General features: G+C 37.4%; 1 protein-coding gene across 1 annotated transcript in view; it reads left to right on the forward strand.

Moving 5' to 3' along the window:
- MYO3B (myosin IIIB) overlaps positions 1-23,712 on the forward strand; it is a 199,164-nt gene that overhangs the window by 127,851 nt on the left and 47,601 nt on the right. Inside the window, exons 29-32 of the mRNA XM_088058818.1 lie at positions 8,007-8,118; positions 9,204-9,366; positions 10,053-10,133; positions 18,824-18,944. Of these exons, the coding sequence (XP_087914944.1) occupies positions 8,007-8,118; positions 9,204-9,366; positions 10,053-10,133; positions 18,824-18,944 (477 nt within the window). The remainder of the gene's footprint in view (positions 1-8,006; positions 8,119-9,203; positions 9,367-10,052; positions 10,134-18,823; positions 18,945-23,712) is intronic.

A 23,712-nucleotide genomic window follows, 5' to 3' on the forward strand; every position in this document is an offset into this window, starting at 1 on the left:
GGTACTGTCTCTCACAGGATCATTCAGGACCAAATAAACACGTCATTGTAGTGGGTGAGCATCTGGCTCCCAGTTTGGGCAGAAAAGGGTTATAGTGAATGGGGTGACATCAGACTGGTGTCCAGTCACTCACAGGATTCCACAGGGTTCCATCCTCAGCCCTGTGCTCCTCAACATCCTCACAGATGCCTTGGATGCAGGCTGGAAGTGATACTAAGCAAGTTCACAGATGATGCAAAACTGGGAGGAGCTGTTGACTCCTTGAAGTCAGGAAGGGACTGCAGAGAGCCCTCACCAAATTAGAGGGCTGGGCAACACCAACCATAGGAAGTTCAGCAAGGGAAAGTGCCAGGTTCTGCACCTGGGATTGGGCAAGCCTGGATGTACAGACAGACCAGGGAATGAGGTGCTGGAGAGCAGTGCCACAGAGAGGGACCTGGGTGTCCTGGTCACTGGGGAGTTGAATGTGAGTCAGCAGCCCTGGCAGCCAGGAGGGCCAGCTGTGTCCTGGGGGCCAGCAGGCACAGCATTACAGCTGGGCAAGGGAGGGCTTGGCCCGCTCTGCTCTGCTCTGCTCTGCTTTGGTCTGCTCTGCTCTGCTCTGGGGCAGCCTCACCTTGACTATTACGTGCAGTTTTGGCCACCACAATATAAGGCATTAAAACTATGGAGAAGTGTCCAAAGAAGCACGTAAAGATGGTGAAGGGCCTTGAGAAGGAGCAGTGTGAGGAGCAGCTGAGGTCACTTGGTCTTTCAGTCTGGAGGAGACTGAGGGGAGACCTCACTACAGTCACAACTTCCTTGGGAGGGGAGGAGGAGGGGCAGAAACTAATCTCTTCTCTCTGATGATCAGTGACAGGACCCAAGGGAATGGCCTAAGGGTTTGTTAGGGGAAATTGGGGTTGGTTATCAGGAAAAGATTCTTCACCCGAAGGGTGGTCAGGCACTGAAACAGGCTCCACATGGAAGTGGTCACAACACCAAGCCTGACAAGAGTTCAAGAAGAAGCATTTGGACAGTGCTCTCAGGCACATGGTGTGACTCTTGAGGATGGTACTCTGGAGGGCCAGGAGTTGAAATTTATGATTCTTGTGGGTTCCTTCCAACTCGGCATATTCTGTGATATGATGCTAAAGGGAAAACCATTTTGCAGTCCTTTCTAAAATCTGGAGATGGCATAGATTTATGCTTGTAAACCAGTCACTTGGGCTTGGAAATCTGCAGTCCATGCATTCAGATATCTTGACTGATGAACCAGAGTTTAATCAATTCATTCTGAAAAATTACTAATTTTTCTGATTTATAGAAATACACCAAATGAATATGAAATAGGAAAACACTACAGATTATATATCCCAGGAAGGATAACTAACATGTTTATTTGTCCATCAAGGCAATTCAATTTTCAGACATGATCAATACCAACTTTTTTTGTGTTATAATGAATAATTTAGTAAGGTCACACCATTCTAGAGCACATTTAACAGATTAATTTTTGTGATCGTTAATATATCTTTGCAATATCCCAGAGCAGCCGAAAGCAGAATTATTAACCTCAACTTTTATTCAATTTACACATAAGTGAACTAAGATTAACTCCACAGAAATTAGTGTAAATTGAGAGGAAATTAAGCCTTCTCTTATCAGGACTTCCTTTTCATTCAAAAATGCACTGAATTTGAGTACGGTCTTGAAAACTAATGGTAATAAAAACAGCACTGACTGTAGCTTTCCATTCATGCAGATAAGAGCAAGTTGTGGTTAATATCTTGTCAATAACTCCCCAAGTTTCTAGTCCAACTTGATGGACTAAAGCACATTACATTATTGATGTAATTTGTTAAGGAAAAAAAGTCAACACAAAAAGGGAAGGAGAGGGAAGTACATGTAGCAATTTACACAACAGCAAAGAAGACTTCTGAGTTCAGAATATAAGCGGGGGCGGGAGAGATGTTCTTGATCCTTTGTTCAGCTCATGCTTTGTTTTAAAACAAATTCTATTCTCTTTTGCTCTTGCAAATAAAATCAAGTAATACTTTATAAAGCTATCAGTGGAACAAGAAACATTTTTCTTCAACTTACAGCTAAGTCTAGTCAAGTGTTTTTAGGAACTAAGTAGTTGAATACATAAAAATGTTTGAGAAAACAGGTCAAATGCTAAACAGATTGCCACTTCTTTGTTCATAATCAAAAAGACATTAGGCAAGTATGAAGAAGAGTTTCAAAATGTCAGTGAATGTAAGGATATCAAAGATTTTTTTTAAGCCAGCAAGTTAATTGGTATTTTGATCCTTTTGAGCAACTGAACAACAAAATGGATGAGCCAGCATTTTTTCTCCCTTGATGTTATTAAACAAATAGGTGTGCTTCTTATCTGCCTGTTCGATAATGCTGTTTTGTAAACTCCTAGCAGGAAATATGAGGACAAAACAATCAAAGGCAGGGAACAGACCCATTCAGAGTTTATCAGGTGGGAGGTAAACAAAAGATAAAGCTCTAATGTTACTCTTTATTTCTTGTTTTCATGTAGAGCAGATTATTTGCAAACCTGGATGTAGTTTATTGGGTTAAAAAACAGATGGTGAGGAGAGGGCTTAATTGTAACTCATTCACACAATGTTTCTTCAGCCAAGTATATTACCATCTGTTTTATGTATATAAATATACATATTCTTTTACTTAATGTAGGAAAATGTAATCTGCAGTCCCTGTAAACACTGTATCCCTGTCAAGTCTTAGACACTTTGTCTCCCTTGGCCCTGTCTTGCATTCCTTGATATGATGCAGCTGTCTTAGATGCAACATGACCCGTTTTCCAGGCTGGAATCTCAGATTTTAGGTACAGGTTATTAACTTGATCAGTCAACCAGGTGTGCCTGAAATGTGGGGTCATGTGGTGACCGTGCATTGCACAGCTTAAGGGAGTTGTGCTTTCTTGTGAGAACCTGTGCTGAAGGTCACACTGGATGGAACACTCCTTGCTGAGTGCCCCTGGACTTCACATGACACGATGTGGTATGTCCTCAACACATATCCTTTGGCTGGATCCTCCTTTTATGGGTGTACACTTTGCAGTGGGTTGAAAGATAATGGGCTCGGTAGGCCAATGGTACTAAATCTGTCATACTTGTAATGTCTCATCAATTCATAGGAATGTGTTGAGATCTTTTGCACAAGTTTAATTTAAGGATTGTCTTTTTTTTTCACTGCCTGTTTATGTTAGGCATTAAAGTTTTTTGTACTGCATTAAGACACACGATAAACTTTTACTATAAGCATTACCTATTCCACACCACAGTAGTCAGATGATATTACTCAGATACCAGTGCTATTACTGTAACAGTGATCCCAGTGGGGCTGGTTCTGCTTTTCAGTCTCACAGGACAAATTTGCTTAAGGACACTGTTAGTTCACATGGTATACACAGTTTCTAAAGCACCAGTGTTACGTTTCTCATTACCACATAAAGCCTCATTGGCCTTAATAAGTCACATTTTGCATGGAGTGGAGCTAGGAATAAAAACTGGTCAAACATTACAAAATCTTGTAAAACATAACCTCAGTAAGAATTTTCTTCTAACACCAAAAATGCAGCGTTGATACGCTTCCTTATTATGCTAAAGCAGGGAAGCACTGAATTAAATTAGAAGTCAACAGATTTGCTATGGAGAAAGAATGCTTTCTTTTTAAATGATGCATTTTTAATGCAAGCCTACTTTTAACAGTAAACCTGCACTATATCAAAGTTCATAAGTGATTTTTGGAAACATAATTTCAACATTGCCTGATACCTTGATTTTACTATTATCCATGGAAATGTTTATTTGTTTCAGTGGCTTTAAGATTTCACCGGATCTATAGCATGTTCCCATACACTTTAAATATGGTGAACTACTGCACCTTCCATATACACTTTCTAGACTTTTCCCATTCACAGAACGCTGGTAAATGGTTGCAGGATGGAGATGATAGGAAAACATTAGGAGGGGAAAGTCTGCTAGCTGACATAGTATAAACACATTGCACCAAATTATGCTTTTCTGAGAGTATTTCTGTGATTCTATATTTGTCTGATGATTTACAGCATGCTAGGTGTCTGTTACTGAATTTCAAGAGTATCTTAGATGTATATTTTTTAATTTTTTTATTTATATTGTTAATATAGAGTCAAATGTAATTATTTTTGTGAATTCATATTTGAAAATTTCTGAAAGAGGTGAGGTACAACCAATAAAAGTTAGAAATTTTGGAAATTATTTTTCAGCTCTTTTAGTTCTAAAAAAAATGTACTTTTTTTAAAGTTTCTGGTTCCAGGGCTGAGAAGGAACAAATGGTTTTGTGATGTTGAAAACCTTCCTATTGTTGCTTGTGGTCTGGCTGGAAAGGGATTTTGAACCTCATGCTTTTCACATATCATTATCTATTATCCACCTTGGGCCATTACATTTTGTTTTAAAGAGAAAAAGGGTTAATCATTACTGTTTTGTGTTAATTATGTATAATTGACATAGACATTAAGTCTGGAATGTTAAGGGAACTTCAGCAAGAGACACTGGTATAGTAGTTAATGGTGATGTTTAAATGCATTTTACGGAACAGTTTCACAGTTTAGCCTTTAGGGAAGAGTGGTAAATTAAACCATTTTTTTACAATCAGTTTATTTTTGAAACCGCCAACACTAAAATGCCTGGTCCCTAAACAGTTAGTTAATGCACAGCATCTTTCTGAAGTTTTCCATATCTTAGCAAACTTGGATGTCTTTAGCATTTAACCTTACTTCTGCACACCCTAGCTTTGCGTTCTGAGGTTAATTTCAACTTTTGAAAAATTTTGGTTTATTTCTAATGACTAGTAAGTACAGTTAATACTATATTAATGTAAGTTTTTTCTGAAATAGTATTCACATCCATGAAGATTAGTATGTATTTCAGAGTAAAAACCACTAGGTAAGAAATGCAGAATTCCAGGATTTCATCATGTTTGAGAATCAGTTCTTCTGAGGGAAAATTACTTTCCTCTTACGTAGTCTTACACTACTGAGAATGTGATTAGTCAAGTACTTCTAGGAAACATGTAGCTGAGAGTGTGCCATGTGTAGAAAATTTCAAGCAGAATGTATAACCCAGGGAAAGGATACATTTTTGCACAAATATTTCTGATGAGTACAGTCATTTCCACCTTACTTTTGATGAGGGAATGCCCTGAAGTTGTGCCATGGGAGGCTTAGGTTGGATATCAGGAAAAGGTTCTTCACCCAGAGGGTGGTTGGGCACTAGAACAGGCTCCCCATGGAAGTGGTCACAGCACCAAACTGGACAGAGTTCAAGATGCATTTGGCAATGTTTTTGGGCACATGATGTGACTCTTTGGGATGTCCTGTGCAAGGCCAAGAGTTGGACTTCATGACCCTTCTGGGTGCCTTCCTGTAGATGCTAAATGCAATCAGCAAGCAGGGAGCCCAGTGTCTATGGAAAAGCAAGTCACATAACTTTCTCAGACTAGCCTGAGAAAGTAGCCTGGGAAAATACAAGGAGGAATCAAAATAACCCTTAGAGATAGAAAACAGCCTTGCAGATGTTGTTTGTCACTTTCTTGTTTTCTTGCAAGAGAAGGTCGAGGGGTGGTGTACCACACTGACCAATGATGGTAATGTCTTAGTTTACTGACCAGTAAGAGTGTTATCTTTCCAGATCTTCATGCACTTGTCTATAAAAGAAGATTTGGGGTGATAACCCTTACTCTCCTGTTTAACTCACAAGAGAGTCAGTGTCGTTACTACCTCACCGTTCCCAATATAGTGTAACACCTTCCCATTCAGAATATTCTGTGATTCTATGACATAACTGGAAAGCAACAGTAATTATATTTAACCAGGTACAGGTGTCTTCTGTGCGGTGGTTAAATCAATCAAAATGTTTGGAAAATCAACATTTAGAGGAAGTTTTAAAAAAATATCGGGAGACAATATGTTTACATACAGAAACTGTAGTTATTCCCATGCAGTTACTCCCATGGTTTGTAAAGTTCTTGTCATTCTGAATAGCTTGCTTTCTTAGAGTATAGATAAATTTAAATTATAAAAGCATTTGTTAAAACAGGATTTGATAAGAAAAATGACCATTGTTTTATTTATGGGTTTTTTCGGAGCACCAAAGCAACTACATTCTAGATCATAAAAGAGAGCTATTGGAGAGGATACTACCTTTAACAGATAATGAAGTTGGTCATAAACAAAATGATGTAGTCAGGCAGGTAAATCACACAGTTCAAAAGTACTTTTTACTTAGATATTTGTCACAAATAAGTCAACTTTTCAGTAAATGGAATGCCAATGATAAGATTAAAAAATTGAGATTCCCCTTGAATATTTTATTGCATCAGTGCTATCTAAAAACTGTTCCGTGGTTTTAAAATTCACATCAATAATATACCTTAAAAGATACATGAACAACCAGTGTCACTCACTTGAATCCCTCCCTCCCTCCCTGCCTCCCTCCCTCCCTCCCTCCCTCCCTCCCTCCCTCCCTCCCTCCCTCCCTCCCTCCCCCCCTCCCTCCCTCCCTCCCTCCCTCCCTCCCTCCCTCCCATATATGAGTAGCTCACATGGCTGTCTGAACTGGCTTTTGAAGCAAACAGCACTTTACTATGAGTGTAACTTCCCCCATGTATCTGTCAGTTATCTCTTGAAATACTATGCTGCCAAAAATTATTTGTGATACATTTATTTTAAATCTGGTTTTATTACTGCAACTCAGTACTCTTTGTTTTGTAAAAACTGGCATCATTAACTTAAATAATAAGGCAGAGGAAATGTACTTTTTTCTTTTAAATACACCATGTTTCTCCAAACCTACTAAAAGGCATGAGCTGATATTTTGAAAAACTTGGCTAAAGAATTTGCAATACCACATTGTTGAGAAAGTCACTGCATTAAAAATAACTCAGCAATACATAATCTGTCATTATTCAGAGCCAGCAATGTCTCCAGTTGGTGAATATCTATGTCTCCAGTCCAGAACTTATTCCAGTATTTCTCATTTCAGATGTCACTTTGTTCCTGTTTGATCTTAATAGACTGTTTTAGTGGTTCTTTTTTCTTTCTTGTGACAACTGGAGCTAATATCTAGAGATTAACTGGAACTAATATTTGAAAATCATACTCTTTGATTAAAAAAACCCCCAGAAGTCTTGCAGAATTCTAAATTTTCTAATTGCTTCTCCATTTTTTTCTTCTGTATAAGGTGTGATGTTTTCTTGACTCTGTGTGGCTACAAGGGAATCTGTCATTGAGATTCACTGGTCACATTCTTCTCTTCATGTTTTAAAGAACATCTGATGGCTCTTCTCCATGCTAATAATTAGTAGAATGGTTTGCTCAGCCTGCCAGTTCCTCTCAATCCCAGTGTAAATAGAGTACCACCTTTAGTAGTATAACTTCATACCAAGACAACACATGGTAGTTAATAAGTGAGAGCTGAGGTGGCAGTTGCTACCATTTAACAGTGTACTTGTGCTAAAATAACCTTAAATTTGTAAACTAACTGGCACATATTCTTGTAATTACTTAAGGTAATTGTTTGCAAGTAGGTTTACTTAAATAGTATAAAAAGTCTTCATTAATGCATAATGGCTTTATAGGTAGGAAGAGATTGGTTCTTAATTCAGTTCAAACATGTTTGCATCGCTTTTTCATTATCTATATGTTATTTAATGTAATTTTTAGGAGCTGTTCTTTGCAAGGGAACATGGACAAAAAAAGAAGACAATCTTGTTTAGTATGGGTCTGCTCCAGACTCCTAAGATTGACCGTAATCATCCCAATTGTTTGTCCTAGTAATTTATATGTTCAAATATCTATTCATGACAGCTGTGTCATGATTTATGAAGGCAATTGAGTATAAGGAAGAATTTGGCCTGTTAATTCTAGAGACAAAGGTTGGAGCTAGAGAAAAACAGCAGAAGTACATATTGATCGTCAGTTTAATTCTTTCTTTGTCATTTTGCAGGTATTACTACCTTGCATTCAAGGCACACGAGACTCCCCTCGGTAGCAGAGAAAACTGTCTTGCCATTTTGGAGAAATCTAAACTAGACAACTGGATTCTTGGGAAAACCAAGGTAGAGGGTGCTAACATCTTCTCAAGGATAGTATACTTTTACAAAGTATGTCTAATAGTGGTTCAAAAAGTACTGCATGAATGAACAAAAGAGCAAGGAATTTGCTCCAATTAGCTTCCCAGGTTATGGAAGTGCCTTCCCAAGCCAGCTGAGTTAGTGCTGAAAGAGAAGGGGTGCATTGGGTACCTCCCCAAAGTGCATTCAGCACATGGCTGTCTTGATAAGGACAGTACATCAGTGCCGACTGATGTAGTGACTTCCTGAAGTTCCCCATGCTCTTAATAATGATGCAGCTGAAACGTCACAATTTGACCCATCCTGTGAGCCTGGTTGGTACCATTATCCATTCATGGAGTTTCAGGTAAGCTCCTTCTTGCTCTGTCAAAAGCCTTTGTTGATGGTTTAAAATGGAGTGAATAACTTCTTTTAAAGGGATGTTACACAGTCCTTTGAGTTGTTTTACATTACACAAATGAAAAATGGAGAATTTTCTTCCGCAAGACCCAGATAAAATGTATGCAAGCACCCATAAGATTTGCCTTTTGAAGGAGAACGGTTTTAGACAATATTATGTCTAAAACCAAATTCAGCTGAAGATTTGTGTTTCCACTGACCAGAAAGGTCATCTTTCCAAATTGTGCATACCTGAAAAGATCCCATCATCCAATTTACTTTGTAAAGGGGATAAATGTGGAATTTATTTTCACAGGATCACAGAATATTCTGAATTGGAAGGGACCCACAAGGATCATCAAGGCAGCTTCCAAGTGAATGGCCCATACAAGGGTTGAATTCCAGCCTTGGTGTTACTAGCACCACGTTCTAAGCAATGAAGTTAATCTCAGGGTTAGCAGTGGAGTGATTATAATCAGTGGAATAAAGAAGTTCCACAAGGACAAATTTCCACAAGAGCAAATAATTTATTCACAAGATTTCTATGATAAGTACAGTCAGTATTTTTCTAGTTTTCTCAGCAATGACACCCTTAAATAGACTGCTTGAGGACTAATGAAAAGACAGAATACAAGAGGTTATAATACTGATTGTAATACTGATTTTTTTGTTTTGTTGTTGTTCCGTTACAGGTTTTTCTAAAGTATTACCATATAGAGCAGTTAAATCTGTTCCTGCGAGAAGTTATAGGAAGGGTGGTGGTCATGCAAGCTTATATCAAGGGATGGCTTGGAGCAAGGAGGTACAAGAAAGTCAAAGATAAAAGAGAAAATAGTGCTATTACTATACAGTCTGGTAAATGTTCATATTCCCTATTTTACTGAGTGTCTTTGTATTTCAATCAGTTAAATTGCATCTACATTGTTAACTTATTAATTGCAGTTTATTAGGAAATCTAAATGACTGGACATGTTTTCTGTCCAGCTCATTGATGCAGACATTATTGATTTACTTCTAAATTGGCATCTTAGCATTTGGTAATGTCTGTATTTAAATATTTTAGTATTTTGAACATGATGCCTATGCACAAAATGAAAATATTGTTAGGTATGTCTATAATAACATGCAGCACATAATTAAAATGCAGTAGCACATGCATTCCAGAATTCCAGATATACATCAAAAGATGGGCCTGAGAGGCTGATTATCAGTAATTTAGCAGGTTTCCTTGTAGTGATTTGGGGAACTGCGTGAGCAAGAATGATGACGCACCTTTGTCTTTTGGGTTAGGACATCAGTGAGCACATGGTGACAATTAAAATTTGAATGAGTGAAGTGGTGTTTGAAGTTGTGAGGATGTGAATACTGCAGTCATGAACCCAGAGTTCAACATGTGGGTGGGTGGGGAAGAGCTATTGGGGGTGGGGGCCGAAGTAGTTATGGCAGGAGAAATGAAAGTTTCAGCACATCTCTGACCCTGTAGACTCTGTAGCACTTCCTTAAATAAATGTAATTTCCAGCACATGGTTTTGTATTTTTAGCCTGGAGAGGATATGAAGCTCGCAGGAAGTACAAGGAAATAAGGAACAGAAGAACTGATGCTGCTATACATATTCAGGCAGGTAATTAAAACAGTATTTCAATTGCCAACACCTATTTTTTTTGTGGATAATTTTGTGTGTGTCAGTGTTTATAGCCCCCCCCCAAAAAAATAGTGAAGTCCAAACAAAAGCTATCAAAAAACATTACTTCTGATTATTTTTGCTTCAGTGTCAAATGACATCAGTGACAGTTTGGACCTTTTATAAGTACTTCTCTGAAAGCAAAATATAGTAATTAAAAGCTGTTAAGTTAATTCTTGGCTAAGTGTGGACGGGAGACACTAGACTTGCATTTCCCTGTCTTTGTTTGGAGCACTGATCTTGGCAGGTTGCCAGGTTTTTGTTTTGACTGCTTGCTGGGTTTGCCAGCTTTGACCAATCTTTTGACAATCTGCCAGACTCCTATGCAGCCATATCAATATGAATTTGAATAAACTGTAAAGAGATTATTGGAGGAACAGGCCCATAGGGCTGTGTAGGTCTCTACTAGAGAGCAGAGTACCATATGGCACAGAAATCTAAGAACCAGCACTGTGAATGCTGTGAACTCAATGCTGTTTTCGGATGCTGCCAATATGAAGCAGCCTCCATATGATGCAGTACAGTACACCTTCGCTGTCCAACTCCAGGTTCAAAGACTGTGAGTGATAAAAAAATGATTGTAACTAATGTGTTTACAGATAAACCAAGATACCACTTCTACCAACTTCCTGTGCTACAATTCCTTTAGCTTTGTCACCCCCTGTTCTGTATCTCATAGTGTGAAATCAATATGAAAAATATTTCTTGTAATATTATTTTACTTGTTCTCAAACCATTCCTAGTAAATTAATTCATTTTTGTGTTATCTAGTTTGCTACTCTGAAATTAAGTGTCATTATGACTTTCAGCAGAAAACAGAATACCGTTCTAGTTACCAAAAGGAACAGAATATCATTTGGATCAAATAATTATTTGTAGCTTTGCATAAGTACTGTTATGTAAAATCATGAAGCTCTAGGGTTAAATGCAGTATATTCTATTAAATGGAAATTTTTTTTTTTATTTTTCGTCAGCTCTGAAGGATTGCTCAAGTACTCTCTCCCATTCTTCCTGTCCTTTGAGTTGTCATTTTCAGTTGTTTACATGATAGCACAGAGAGCAGACCTTAAAGTACCCCCCTGACACTACTTCCTGGAGTATTTGCTACCTTTACAAGTATATACATACCTGGACTTTGATTACAACAACCTTTTGCTGAAGAAAGGAAAGTGAAACAGTTAACCCATGACTGTCTCACTATTATCAGCTCCTTAAGGTGAGAGTTACTTCAGGTGCAATAGGAAGCATGTGTGTAGCATTATCACTTGGAAACTGCAGGGGACATTCTGCCTTAGAGTTTTATTTAGACAGATTTTTAGCTCTTCAGAGAAAGTACTGATGTATTCTGCTGTTAGCACACATGGGAGAGATTCAGAGCTCTGTTGCTTCCTGCCATCTTTTAGATACTGTGTTGAACCTGGCAGAACAGAGGCAGTGGGAGTGAATTTGGACACTGTTGAACTCTCTGGACCTAATGCTGGAGGAATGCTGCTAGTACTCTTCAAAACACACATTGTTTTCCTTTGTAACCTGGTACTTGACTGTTTCAGTGATCAGCCTGAGTGAGTAAACATTAGGTTAAGAGTGACACAGTGAACCTTTGTGTTAATTAGACTGGCTGCTCCTCCTGTCTTTGGTACTCTAGTAGAATGGGAGGAATAATAATAATAATAATAATAATAATAATAGTCCTCAACACTTTTCTGTGTGCCTTTGGAAACCTATATCTAGGACTACTTATTTGAAAATATTTCTTGTGCAGGTTTTCTCTTCTCAATATGCTAATTATTCTGTGTTTCAAATCAAAGCTTATGCTTGCTATTAATGGCTATATTCCAGGTTTTAAAATACACTGACAGTTTTTGTGTTGTTTACATAATATTACACAGTCCAAGTGCCTAGTGACATGGAGACAAAAGATACTCTAAATCTCTCCCTTCCCTCCACATCTTATAGTGTGAGGGTAGTTCAAGGCAGCTTTCTAGTAAAATGGAGTATAGTCACCTTTGTAGTTTTTTTTGAAAGAGCCATTCCAGGCAGTGAGATTGTTTGCATTCGTCATCTGCATTAGCAAAAACATATAATTAAACTATATGTACTTCCCTCTCCTTTCCCTCCCCCCTGCCCCACTCAAGCAGGCCTTGGAATTTAGGAAGCATTTGGCTTACATGTTTCTACAGAACAGCGCATATTGAAATTTGTTTTCCTTTCATCTCTTTCCCAATAAAAGCAGCCGCTCAGCTTATCCCTTTAGCTTCCTCAGAACTTCCTTTCAGAATTCCCGATCTATTACAGCACATTCACATACCAGAAACAAGATGCCTTTTCATGCTGTCAACCTTTTTCATCTGAAATGTAAATTAATTCTTGCTGGTACGCTTTGACAGAGATCAAAGTAGGGGTATTAACCTTATTGGGCCTTCTCCTCATCAGAATCAGTTCCAAAGACTGCAAGGGTAGTGTTAGGAGGCCAGTCTTCACTGTTATCTATGGCCCTCCTCCAGGCAGTCCTCTGTCTACAAGTCAGCATTTCAAAGGCGCTGATTTCTTTTGTAAATGACCTTATCATTACTTTAAACTGTGTGAAAAATGATTTGCCTGAATAATTCTTGCAGGATTATCCTGCTCATTTTAATTGTGGGGGGACTTCATTCAGGTTCCAGGATATTGTTTAAGTGGTTTTGACAGCAAGTGATCATAGCCTGATAAAAAGGAGGAACACAGCCCCTGATTGGAAACCTCTTGACTTGTTCAGATTGTTCATTTCTTGCGAGTCAGTCTTTGAGGTAGGCTGCATTTGCATTTTAAAAATAAACAGATGCCTTTCAAATACATGAGCTGGTGGTCTGGAGATCTCTGTGGGCCCAGCAGTTCAGTATCCATTGAAGAAATGTTGGAAGAAAAAACAAACTTAGAAAAAAAACAACCCTCACAATATACATGAGGATAAAATTCCTGAGTGTATTATATTACAAGAAAAAAAGCTGTTATTTCAGAAGGGGGGAAACCCTCACTAGAAAACAAAATATTAGTGAATTTGAATTAAATGGGGAAGAGAAAGCTACCCTACTTTAGCATATCTACATCTCAGGTTCTCAGAATATACAGATGATATTAGACTCATGGCTAAATTGGTACACAGGGTAAACAAGGTCTTCTACAATTTCTCAAACTGTGAAGGTTAAAAAATGCTAGGTTTTAACTCAGAAACAAATTCTAAAGAATGATTTTGTGTTAAGTGTTTCAGTTGACAATACTTTGCACTTCTGAGTATTTCTTTGTAGTTGGAATTTACAGTGTTTTGATTCACATCTACATAAGAGGGAAAAATATATTGTCAAAGATTTTTTTAAAATTATTTTGCCAGATTCACAGCTGGTTTAAATCAGTGTATATCCGCTGAATCATTTGACTGAAATGTTCCTTCATGGATTTACCTCACATGCAAATCTCATTAAATGTTTATTTTAGAATAATTAGAATTTAGAAATAATTATAATTAAAAGCAACAGATAATACAATTATGAAAGTATGTTTTCTAGTTATGATAGCATGTATTTCCATGCAGTGTGACTTGTCCCAAAAGACTTAAGGGAGGATTTTAATCTGGTGATTTTATTTGTGAACTGACATTGCCAAAATGCCAAATGAGTGGTGCATGCAATTCATTTAGATCTGAGGTGACATCACTGAATTCATTTTAATTAGGTCCACTTTAGCCATCTGGAATATACTGTGCAGCTCTGGTCAAGACTGAGTTTAACTATGCTTCCAGAGGTGAAAGGCAAATGACTAATCCACTGAGCCACCATCTCCTCCTCCAACACGTGCTCACACACTCACCATATGTCCTATTGTATTAGAAAATTCTTTATCAAGAACTCTAGATTTGGGCTCTTTTCCTTAAATAAAAAGTGATGGGTGTTAAGAAGGAAGCATCCCCTTGTAGATTGTATTCTTTCTGTAACTTCTGCTGATGCAGTATTGCTTACAAATCTCTAACCTGTACTTCTGGCAAAATTTACTCCATTTTAGTTTTTTTTTAAAAAAAAGAGGGACAGAGAAGAGCTACAATTTCCTGGTTTACATTTATGGTAAATGTAAGCTTTTAATTGAAGTGTTGCCTTTGGGAATTTCAGCAGCAAAATTAAGTTTCAGTGGAAGACAAGAAAATCTTTTTAAAATATTTATTCCTATATTTATTCATCTCTTTGTATTACTACGTATGTGTGTGTACATGTACATCAGCTAATACCATTGTATAGGTCTAAGAATTACATGAGTAAAACGTTCCAAAAACCTCTAAGCACTTGATAAATATATCTAAAACTGTTTTCTTAAAATTTTGATTGAAAATTACTCCTAAACAGCAGATCCATTTTACTTTTTTTTATATCAGTAGTTTTCTTTCTTTTAACTACATTGTCAGTGTAAAAAACATTGAATGGGAGCTGAACAGATTTATCATATTATCTTAATTTCACAGTCAGAGTAAACCAGATTAGTTTGTGCAGGCTGCACAGCTTTGGTTAACTTTACTCTCCCATCTCATTGTGTTCTGTACTAGTTTATGGCATCTGATAGTTCTTCATGTTTAATATGTCTCTAGTTAAATGCCTAATGCCATTAAATGCCTAATGCTCATTAGCATTTTAAAAAAAGTGAGAAGGCCTTATAATTTTAAAGTATAGGGGTTTATATTCCATCCCCATCTCTGAGCTAAGCTCTGCCAATGTTCAAATGTCTGACTTTTCACCTGATTTTGAGGGAAAAAATGGAGACTGTTCCTACTGGATTTCGTGGTTAATCAGGAAGGGACAATGTACAATAAAATATCTTCCTTTTGCTTGCTGATATTGCAAGAACTTAATAGTCATCTTCACTTTTTTATTTGACCAAGTCTCAAGATCAGAGACAGTGATACATGGTGGTTACAACACCAAGCCTGACACAGTTCAAGAAGTGTTTGGGCAATGCTCTCAGGCATGTGGTGTGACTCTTCAGGATGGTCCTGTGCTTAGCCAGGAGTTGGACTTGATGATCCTTGTTGGTCTCTTCCAACTCAGCAAATTCTGTGATTCTGTGAACTCTGTGCTCAACATCAGACCAGATGACAGCCTCAGTGAGTCTTGCTAATAGTCACTGTTTGTTACTGATTATTACTGCTTGTACATGAGAATTCATAACTTCCTTCTCATAATGCTACTGCTGGAGAACTTAGGAGATTTTTTCTGCTATTAAACATGTATCACCCAATATCCATCTAGAGAGGTGAAAGAGGGGATGTATTCATGGCTCACAACAAAGGATGTGACTCTATGCCTTCTACTGCTCATTGGAATTAATTTGGCATGGAATGAATAATCAGATTCATGGGCTCTAATTTCTCTCAGATGCTGTTAGTTAAGTTGCTGAATGTTCTTTAACTAGACAAATTAAGAAAATTATGTGCTGTTCCTAGCAAGTCAACTACCTTCTCCTTAGCAAGCATGAGCTTTCTCTTCTGAGCTGCTGTTATATGCTATTTTTGGTGATGTTACAGAATAAAAATATGTATGTGTTGAAAAAGTCTGCTTCATATGATTTTTTTTAATGACTGAGAATTAATCCTTCTACCGTTTTAAAACTACTTCATCTCCTTTCTTTATAGTTCTCTCATAGACCTGTGATTGTTTAGCTTTGATCTTTTGACACTATGCTTCACAATTTGCTCTGTAATTATATATTTCCTGTGGGAATCAGAAGGAAAATGCCTGGGCTTTTCCTATCTGGAATTGTGAAATACTGTGTGTAATGTATATTGCCTTGGTATTTAGACCTTAAAAGTTTGTAACTTCAAGATGCCAAATCTCAGACTCCCTGAGATAAACAGGTTCTTGGTTTGCTAGGTGCTGAAGCTGAAAGTAAACTCTCTTTGTGTGAGAAATTTTCAGTACAAGAAGTAAAAATTCATGTTGTAATTTGTGGCATATAAAGCATTTAACACCAAGTTACTAATAGAGGTGTTAAAATTAAGTACAGTTCCTATATTGCTTTTCAGATCCTGTCATCTTTGGCTATGTAAAGATCAGGGTTAAAACTACTGTTGCTGGAAAGTTTGGAATATAGACTGAATAAGGTGAAAATGAGGTGACAGCTGGTAATCATTCTTCTTCAATGATGCAGTGATTGTTCATGGAGCAGTAGCAACATGAGTCTGCTAATTTCACACTCTTTGAGCCAAGTGCTTAGTGTCAAAACCAGCACCAGTCAGTAATGCAAATTGCTGTGATGGAACAGCTTCCCACCCTCTCAGACTCCCCCAGTAGAATTCTGTGCATATGCATTTCTTTTGAAACATTATAGATCCTGTTAATAAATGTTGAAAAGATGCAGTCCTACTAGTGTTTGGTGAAGCTTTTGAGAGACTTAATGAAGTTTGTTTACCCTGTACTTCAGTTGTTCTATTACTCAGAAGTAGGATAAATACAGCCATTTACATTTCAGATTCAAGGTAATTTGGAAGAAAGTTAGAAACCATCTTGTGGGAAGGTTATGTTGAAGAGCAGTTGATCTTGAAAATACCTATGAAAACAGAAGCTAGGGAAAAAACTATATTTATTAAATCAGATATAGCAGATTTTTACATAGTGAATGGGGCAAAGACCAAAATGGTTGTACTAACATTAGTAAGAGACTCTGAGAAATAGGAAAAGCAATATTTAAATATAAAATCACAGCAAGTATCAGGGTTGATTTTATAGACACACATGCCAGGAATTAGCAAAAAACTGAGAAACTACTAAGGATAAAACTGAAGTTTATCTTATCAGTTCATTTGTTTCAGCACTTCTGTGTAGTGGTTCTTCAACTAACTGACAGCATGTTTCAGCTGCAGAGAGGTGACTGCTGGCAAGCTGTCCCTGCTGCTGATAGCAGAGTAGCATCCTTGTCTGGTCAGTAGGGGATAGTTAAGGATTGGAAGCCTGATCACACGGGACAAGAGAGAGTTTGCCTCATCTCTGACAGATAGGCAGACTTTCCTAATCTGATTATTAATGGAAGAAAGTTGCTCATGCCTCATGATACCTGAGCTCTGTATTTGGTTCAACACCTCAGCAGGCCAGACTTCTGTCATGCTTTCTGTAAACTGAATGGTTGTTTATTTTCATAACCTCTCATTAAGAGGCATTTTTTGTTGCTTCTTATCCCAGAAACCTCAGTGCTCATAAAAATCAGAAGTGTGAGGTACAGAGAAATATTGATAATCTTCTGATCAATTTCTCTGTTCTTCAGTTTACTCGGTATTTATCCTACCTCCTGATTTCCTGTGGTAATCAACAATGTTACCATGACCCTGATCCTACATGAGGTTGCCATAGACCTTATTTCTGTGCCTATCTGTGCTTGTAATATGTAACCCTGGACGCCAATGAGAGGGCTGCTCTTCTCCTTTGGGTATTTAGTCTTCAGAATGACCCTGGTTTGTATGCATCTAGTGTGCGTAAAAGCTTTTCCTGGATAGGAAACATATTTTTCAAAAATCATAATATCTCCTCAGCTCAGTTCCACTACCCTTTTTCATGTTGTCTCACTGCTTAAACTGCAGTCCTGCTTGACTAATACACAGCTCCTTTCTCTCACAACCCTCAGCCTTATTCAGCAGCTGCTTATTGTACACTGAAACTGAATTTCACTGAATGGCACTGACGCTGAATTTATTTTTTCATTATTCAGTCCTTTCTCCCCCTACATATTTCTACTTAAAATAATGCTTGAAATAAACCCTACAAAAATAAAATCTAAGATTTTGTGAGTTTAAGTGTATATTGCAACCTTTTTAGTCCATTGTCCTAAGTGCAGTATGTATCACTATCTGTGCTTTGTGCTGGTGCTTTATTACTGCTCACAGATGCAAAAAATTCAAGATAAAACTATAGAAATAATTATGGTATTCAGGTACCCAAACTCTGAGACAGTATATGAAAAGAAAGGATGTAGATATCCTCAAAATATTATTAATTGTCATTTTCTTTACCATGACATTCCACTATATGCCTCCTTCTTTATTTAGTATTTTTTGTGATTATTATTTTTCTGCTTTTTTTTTTTTTTTAGGAATAGTATAAATTCTACTGTCTATAATTTTTTCCCTGTTTTTATAAGAGGTATTTTAAATGTTTGTTTATGGTTACAGTTAATTGAAAAAATAGGAGAAGACTGTAAGTGAATATATTTGTCCCCAGCTCCTCACCCCACTGTCCCATAATAAAAGAAAGTAAAGCTCTGATTCAGCAAAATTATGACTATTTCATAGAGAAGTTGTGATTAAAGAAGTTGTTTTGGGAGTGATTTTATTTTAATATGTTCTGAGTTGGATTCCTGTTTGAATTAGACACTTTTCTGGGAGGGGAGCAGGGCCTGTTTTCCTTGACTGGACTGTGCCAAGTGGTCAACAGTGAGAGTGTAAGGCATCATAGAACTTCCAGGTGTTGGTAACATTGCAAACACTGGAGTCATTCCTGTGGGGTACTAAGTGTTCTAATTCACTAATGCACTAATTCAGTGAAAGCTGGAGACATTCAGGTCTGTGTTGCAGAGACAGTTTCAGTTTCTCCAGAATCTTTCTGATTCAAAACTATGTTTTTCAGCTTTTAGGGGATATATTGTTCGTAAAAACTACACAAGATTGAAAAACAGCACTGAGAGTGTAGCGGATCCTCAGCTTACAAGCAGCTGCTCTACTTCTGATTTTGGCTATGGAGAAGACTGGTGAGTTGAGTTCTTTGCTATATATTCTTTCACAAAAGTTATTTCCCACACAATAAGAACTGAAAGTAGCAGATTTGTCATCATGATTCAGCCAGCTCTTAGAAAATCTGCTACATTCTGAGGATGACCACCTGTAGGTTAGCAAGTTCTCTCTCTTAGATGAGCTTAGTCATCTTGGTGATTTGCCAGTTAGTGGAAAGGTGCTGTTGGCGCTTGGTTGCTGTCCTATTTTTGTGCACTTTTTGTAAGTGCCCAGAATACTGTAGATTGCAGACAAAATTGCAAGTGCTCAGCATTTCAGCATTCACTGCAGTGCATGTTATTAAATGTCCAAGAGTAGAAAGTTACCCTTCTGTGCCTATAAAGCTCCACACAGACCAGCAACAAGACAGGGAAAAGAGCTGTCAAGAGCAGATAGACAAGTCACTGACAGAAAGCCTAGGAATGCTGTAAACCATAGTGGTGCTCTCTGTTTTGAATAGAAAAGGTATTTTACCACTTTAAGCAATGGATTCACTCCAGACAAATCTACTCTTGACACTTCCTTGGGTATGACAGGCAAAAGGCATCTGTTACATCTGACTCACCAACATTGTTCTAGGACAGGCTGCATTTGTAGGACTAATCCTTCTCATTAGTTTCAGTGACTGAGAGTTACAAGGTCTCTCCTGCTGAAACCATTCTGGAGAAGTTAGTGGTTATTTCTTTTTCTGTGTATGCTCACAGCACTGAGTTTTATTAACTTCCATGCTAACTCTGCTACATGCCCTAGAGCATTATTATAGAATTTTGTTCAGGTGTAACCACCTGCATTCTTGCTCCAGAATCTTTCCCTTGAATCAAATATTCTGTTTCAGCAAGAAAAAGATTCAGGCCATTGGACAAGGGCTAAATAAATAAACAAATAGTTTTGGTAATTATTTTCAGATAAAAAAACAAGCCACTGCATTTTACCATCATAGCTCTGTTTTGGGGTTGCTTGACTGCCCACTGGGGAATAAGATTCCTAATTTATGATTCCCTTCATGCACATGCAGCACCTTCTGTTTCTTTAAGTCTTTAAGGGGTGTGTATCTTGTGATCTCTTTAGGACTATTGATGATAACGTGTTCATTTGTTCTCCAGTCTGCACTGATGGTTGAAAGCAAGAGCTAATAAGATCTCTAGTGTCAGTTTTCTTTGGCATCTAGAATTATAATTATTTACAATGTAAATAGATTTTTTACCTATACCTGTTTGGAGGCACAGAGCCTCTTTAAACTTTTTATTCATTTATTTCATGTATAGGAATGGTTTTCTTCCATTTTTTGCATTAAAATGTCTCTGGAATTCTTTGTTACTCACCAAACAAATGCATTTGGATTTGGTACAACTTGGCTTAATTGTACATCTTTTGAGGCTCACAGAGATTTATGATTTGGTTACTCTTGAGATGAATTTGGGCTCTGTGAAGCCTATATATACAGCCTTTAAAGATATTTGGCCACCAAACTTACACTGAAATCAGTGTCTAAATGCATTTAGATATCTGACCTGAAGATGCCCATGTAAAATACATTGGCAATTCAAAACCAGTTCTGGTTGCAGTTTACAGTGAGATAGATAAATAAGTTGCCAGGAGCTGGGAAACTGCCATTCCTGCTGGCAGTTCTTCATTTAACCCTTACAAATACTGCACATTTTCCTAATCCCATACATTTCTCAGCAACGGCCTCAGGTTCCAATAGTTTCAGCAAGACTTGAAAATGTCAGCATTTCACAGGTAACGTTCAGAACCCTGGGACTAAGAACTAATAACTTAGTTCTCATAAATCAAGCATCACTTTTTCACGTTACTGGGCTGTTGTTTTAAGTACATGGCTGTTTGGCCATACAGGAAACTTGTAGGAAACAGAAAGGTGCAGATGCATAACACAGTAGATGATAATCTGACCCTAGAGAAGGCAGCCTCACTGTGGCTTCACATACTGTGGAACCAAAGTATAGAAAATAAAATACTATTTTCTCTTTATTTTCTTTCATTTATTCTAATTTCTTTTCCTTTTATTTCTTTTTCTTTTTTTTTCCCTAACTGGTAGTTTAGGAAAATGAGAAATGAGCTTAAAGGTACTTGGGATTAGAAAGAAAAATGACACACAGTCCTGTTGTATGCAGAGGAGTATAACTTTGCAGTAAAATGTATGGCAACCTGCTGCTCTTTTAAAGATCTGTTTAAAAGCTGAGTTATAGTGTTATATGTAAGGCACTCAGGTTTATTAAGTTGTGAATTTCAAAGTGTTCTGTTCTAATGAGCACTTAAAAAAAAAAAGATTAATTCCATAGAAGAAATTGAATCTCTACACCTAGTTCGTGCTCTTCAGTCAGTGAATGCAGGACATAAGCCAACTGAAGCTAATAAATGACATGGATTACTAATTAAATGCACACATTTGTTCATTTAGCATTACATGTTAAAATGTTTCATGCATTTATGTGCTTGACTTGGTAATCAAGTTAAATGCAAAGCTGATGTCACAGGTAACTAAGGACGCATTGAGAGTTGGCAAATATCTCTGGAGTAGAAATAGATAATGTAAATGTTAGCAGGGAAGTGGCTTTGCCTCATTGAAAAAAACGTTTTTCCATTCAGTTCCACAAAGCTTTGAAAGTGTCTGTGACTCCTGCTGAAACAGGATCCTGGGAATAATTGTGCACCTGGGAAGCTGACACCAAGTTGTAATTATTCCCCAAAAGCTATGCATGTATGAAACACTTGCTAAGCCTTTTCTTGATATCATCAGCCACTAAGAGAAACCTGCAGTCCTGTGTGGCATTGAGAACTGAATCACAATCAAACCTTAAAAGGGGCAGTTATTTTGAAGTCAAACATGATCAAGACATGAGTCAAACGTGGTTCAAATGAGGAAAGTCAAAACCTTTCTGAGACATTTTTACAACAGCTGAATAGCAGATTTACCATTCTGTACAGAACTGAATAGGCAGCAGAGAAGGGAGGAGTGTGATGGGGTCTCCTCTCTACAAGAAGAGCACAGACACCAACCTTACTTAATGACTGCCTCCATTTTGCAGTTGATCATTGCAGAAATCAAAAGTGTTGTATTTTGCAATGGCATAGCTAAAATTCCAAGTTAATATCAGGAATCTTTTGAGCTAATTAGGCATCATTTATGGAGAAGTAAGAAGTACTTTTCTAAAATATCATTTGATTTGAACTTGTTATATTGACAGATCTCTAGTCAATGTATTTTTCGTAAATGTTCTTGATTAGCAAGAAAATCTACATTTCAGTAACTAAGGACCTTAATCTATGCTACTTTGTTCATCTTCTTGTTTAGACAGAGCTGTCATTCTTAAATATCTGTAAATCCCTTTAGAACCACATCAAAGTACCTGTAACCTGCGTATTCCACCATCGTCATCTTTTCCATTTCCTTCCCAAATGTAAATTATGTTAAATAATACTGATCTGATACTTCCCCTGGAAAACACTTACTGTATTGTTAATTTTTCTTCTAGCTCACTGTACTGCTAAACATCAAAATATAAGTTAGCTACATGTACACAATCAGTGCCATTATACTATGTTGTATAGAAGAAAGCATTGTTTCCATGTAGTGACTTAGTTACACATCAGCTGGGTCTGTGACTATAACTGTGTCAGTGAGTATCCCTTGCTCCTTGGTTTCCTTTGGGGCTTTATGTGTTATGGGTAGAAGATACCTGACATCAACACCAGTTCACACTCTTGAACTGAGTTTATTGTGATTTTTTTCCCTTGTATCTTTCTCTTTTTAGCTATTTGGTATCATGTTCAGGCTTTGGTCAGCTTAGGTTCTCAAAAAACATTCTTTTTAATAAAATGTGTGACATTCACATGAGCCATAGAGAATCAAGTTTATATAATAAAGTCTGTACAAAGCTATACAGGCAGACCAAGTTAGATGTTTAAGTAATTGTAGACAGAGAATAATAATCAGCATTTTTCTTTTCGACGGAAAGTATGCATGTGAAAGTCAAGTTCTAGAAATGGGTGTCTTTCTGCTCACTAATGGCTTGACTGATGAAGCAGAATCTGTTATTAAATTTGTATCAGTACTAAGTGAGTGGTGGTACAAGGGCTTGTGAGTGTAGGTTTTAAATTAGAAACAGTTACACAAAGTTAATGAACCACAGTAGAGCTCCAAAGTTTACATTGGGAGGTTTACTAGCAGTGAGGATACATTCAACTCACATGTGCATCATAATAGATTCCCATCACTGTCAAGACTTGGTTAAGGTAGTATATTAGAGACTTCCCTTGAAGAAAATTAGCGAGTCCTTTGGCAATGAAAGTGATCACATCTCTCTATAAACCATGGTAAAGGAAGATGTCTAAGGGAGATGAAAAACTAAGGGTCATATGATATCATTTATCCAGTCATAGAAAGCTGATGTGAAAACAAACAAACTGTTCTCAGTTGGAAATCAGAGAGAAATAATTGCAGGACGAGAATATTAGGATAGATGTCAAGAAAAGCTTACTGATGGTAAGCTGAGTTAAACCCTGTGTCAGTTACCTTGGGGAATTTTGACTGCTCCATCACTGCAGGTTTTTAAAATCAGGTTAAGCATATGTAGGCGGGGGGGGAGGTGTGGAAAAAGGCTTAACTGATTTTTCTCTGGAAATGGGGGTGACTTAGATGATTTCTCAAGATTTTTTTATGATTTGTAAATGCGCAGTGGCTTCCTGAATTGTAACACATCTGTGCCAGTGGGTTTGGGCATTGCA

Source organism: Pseudopodoces humilis, chromosome 8, assembly GCF_049639895.1.
Source record: "Pseudopodoces humilis isolate 2021_Gansu_Grassland_sample_001 chromosome 8, ASM4963989v1, whole genome shotgun sequence".
In the NCBI taxonomy this organism is placed as follows: Eukaryota; Metazoa; Chordata; class Aves; order Passeriformes; family Paridae; genus Pseudopodoces; species Pseudopodoces humilis.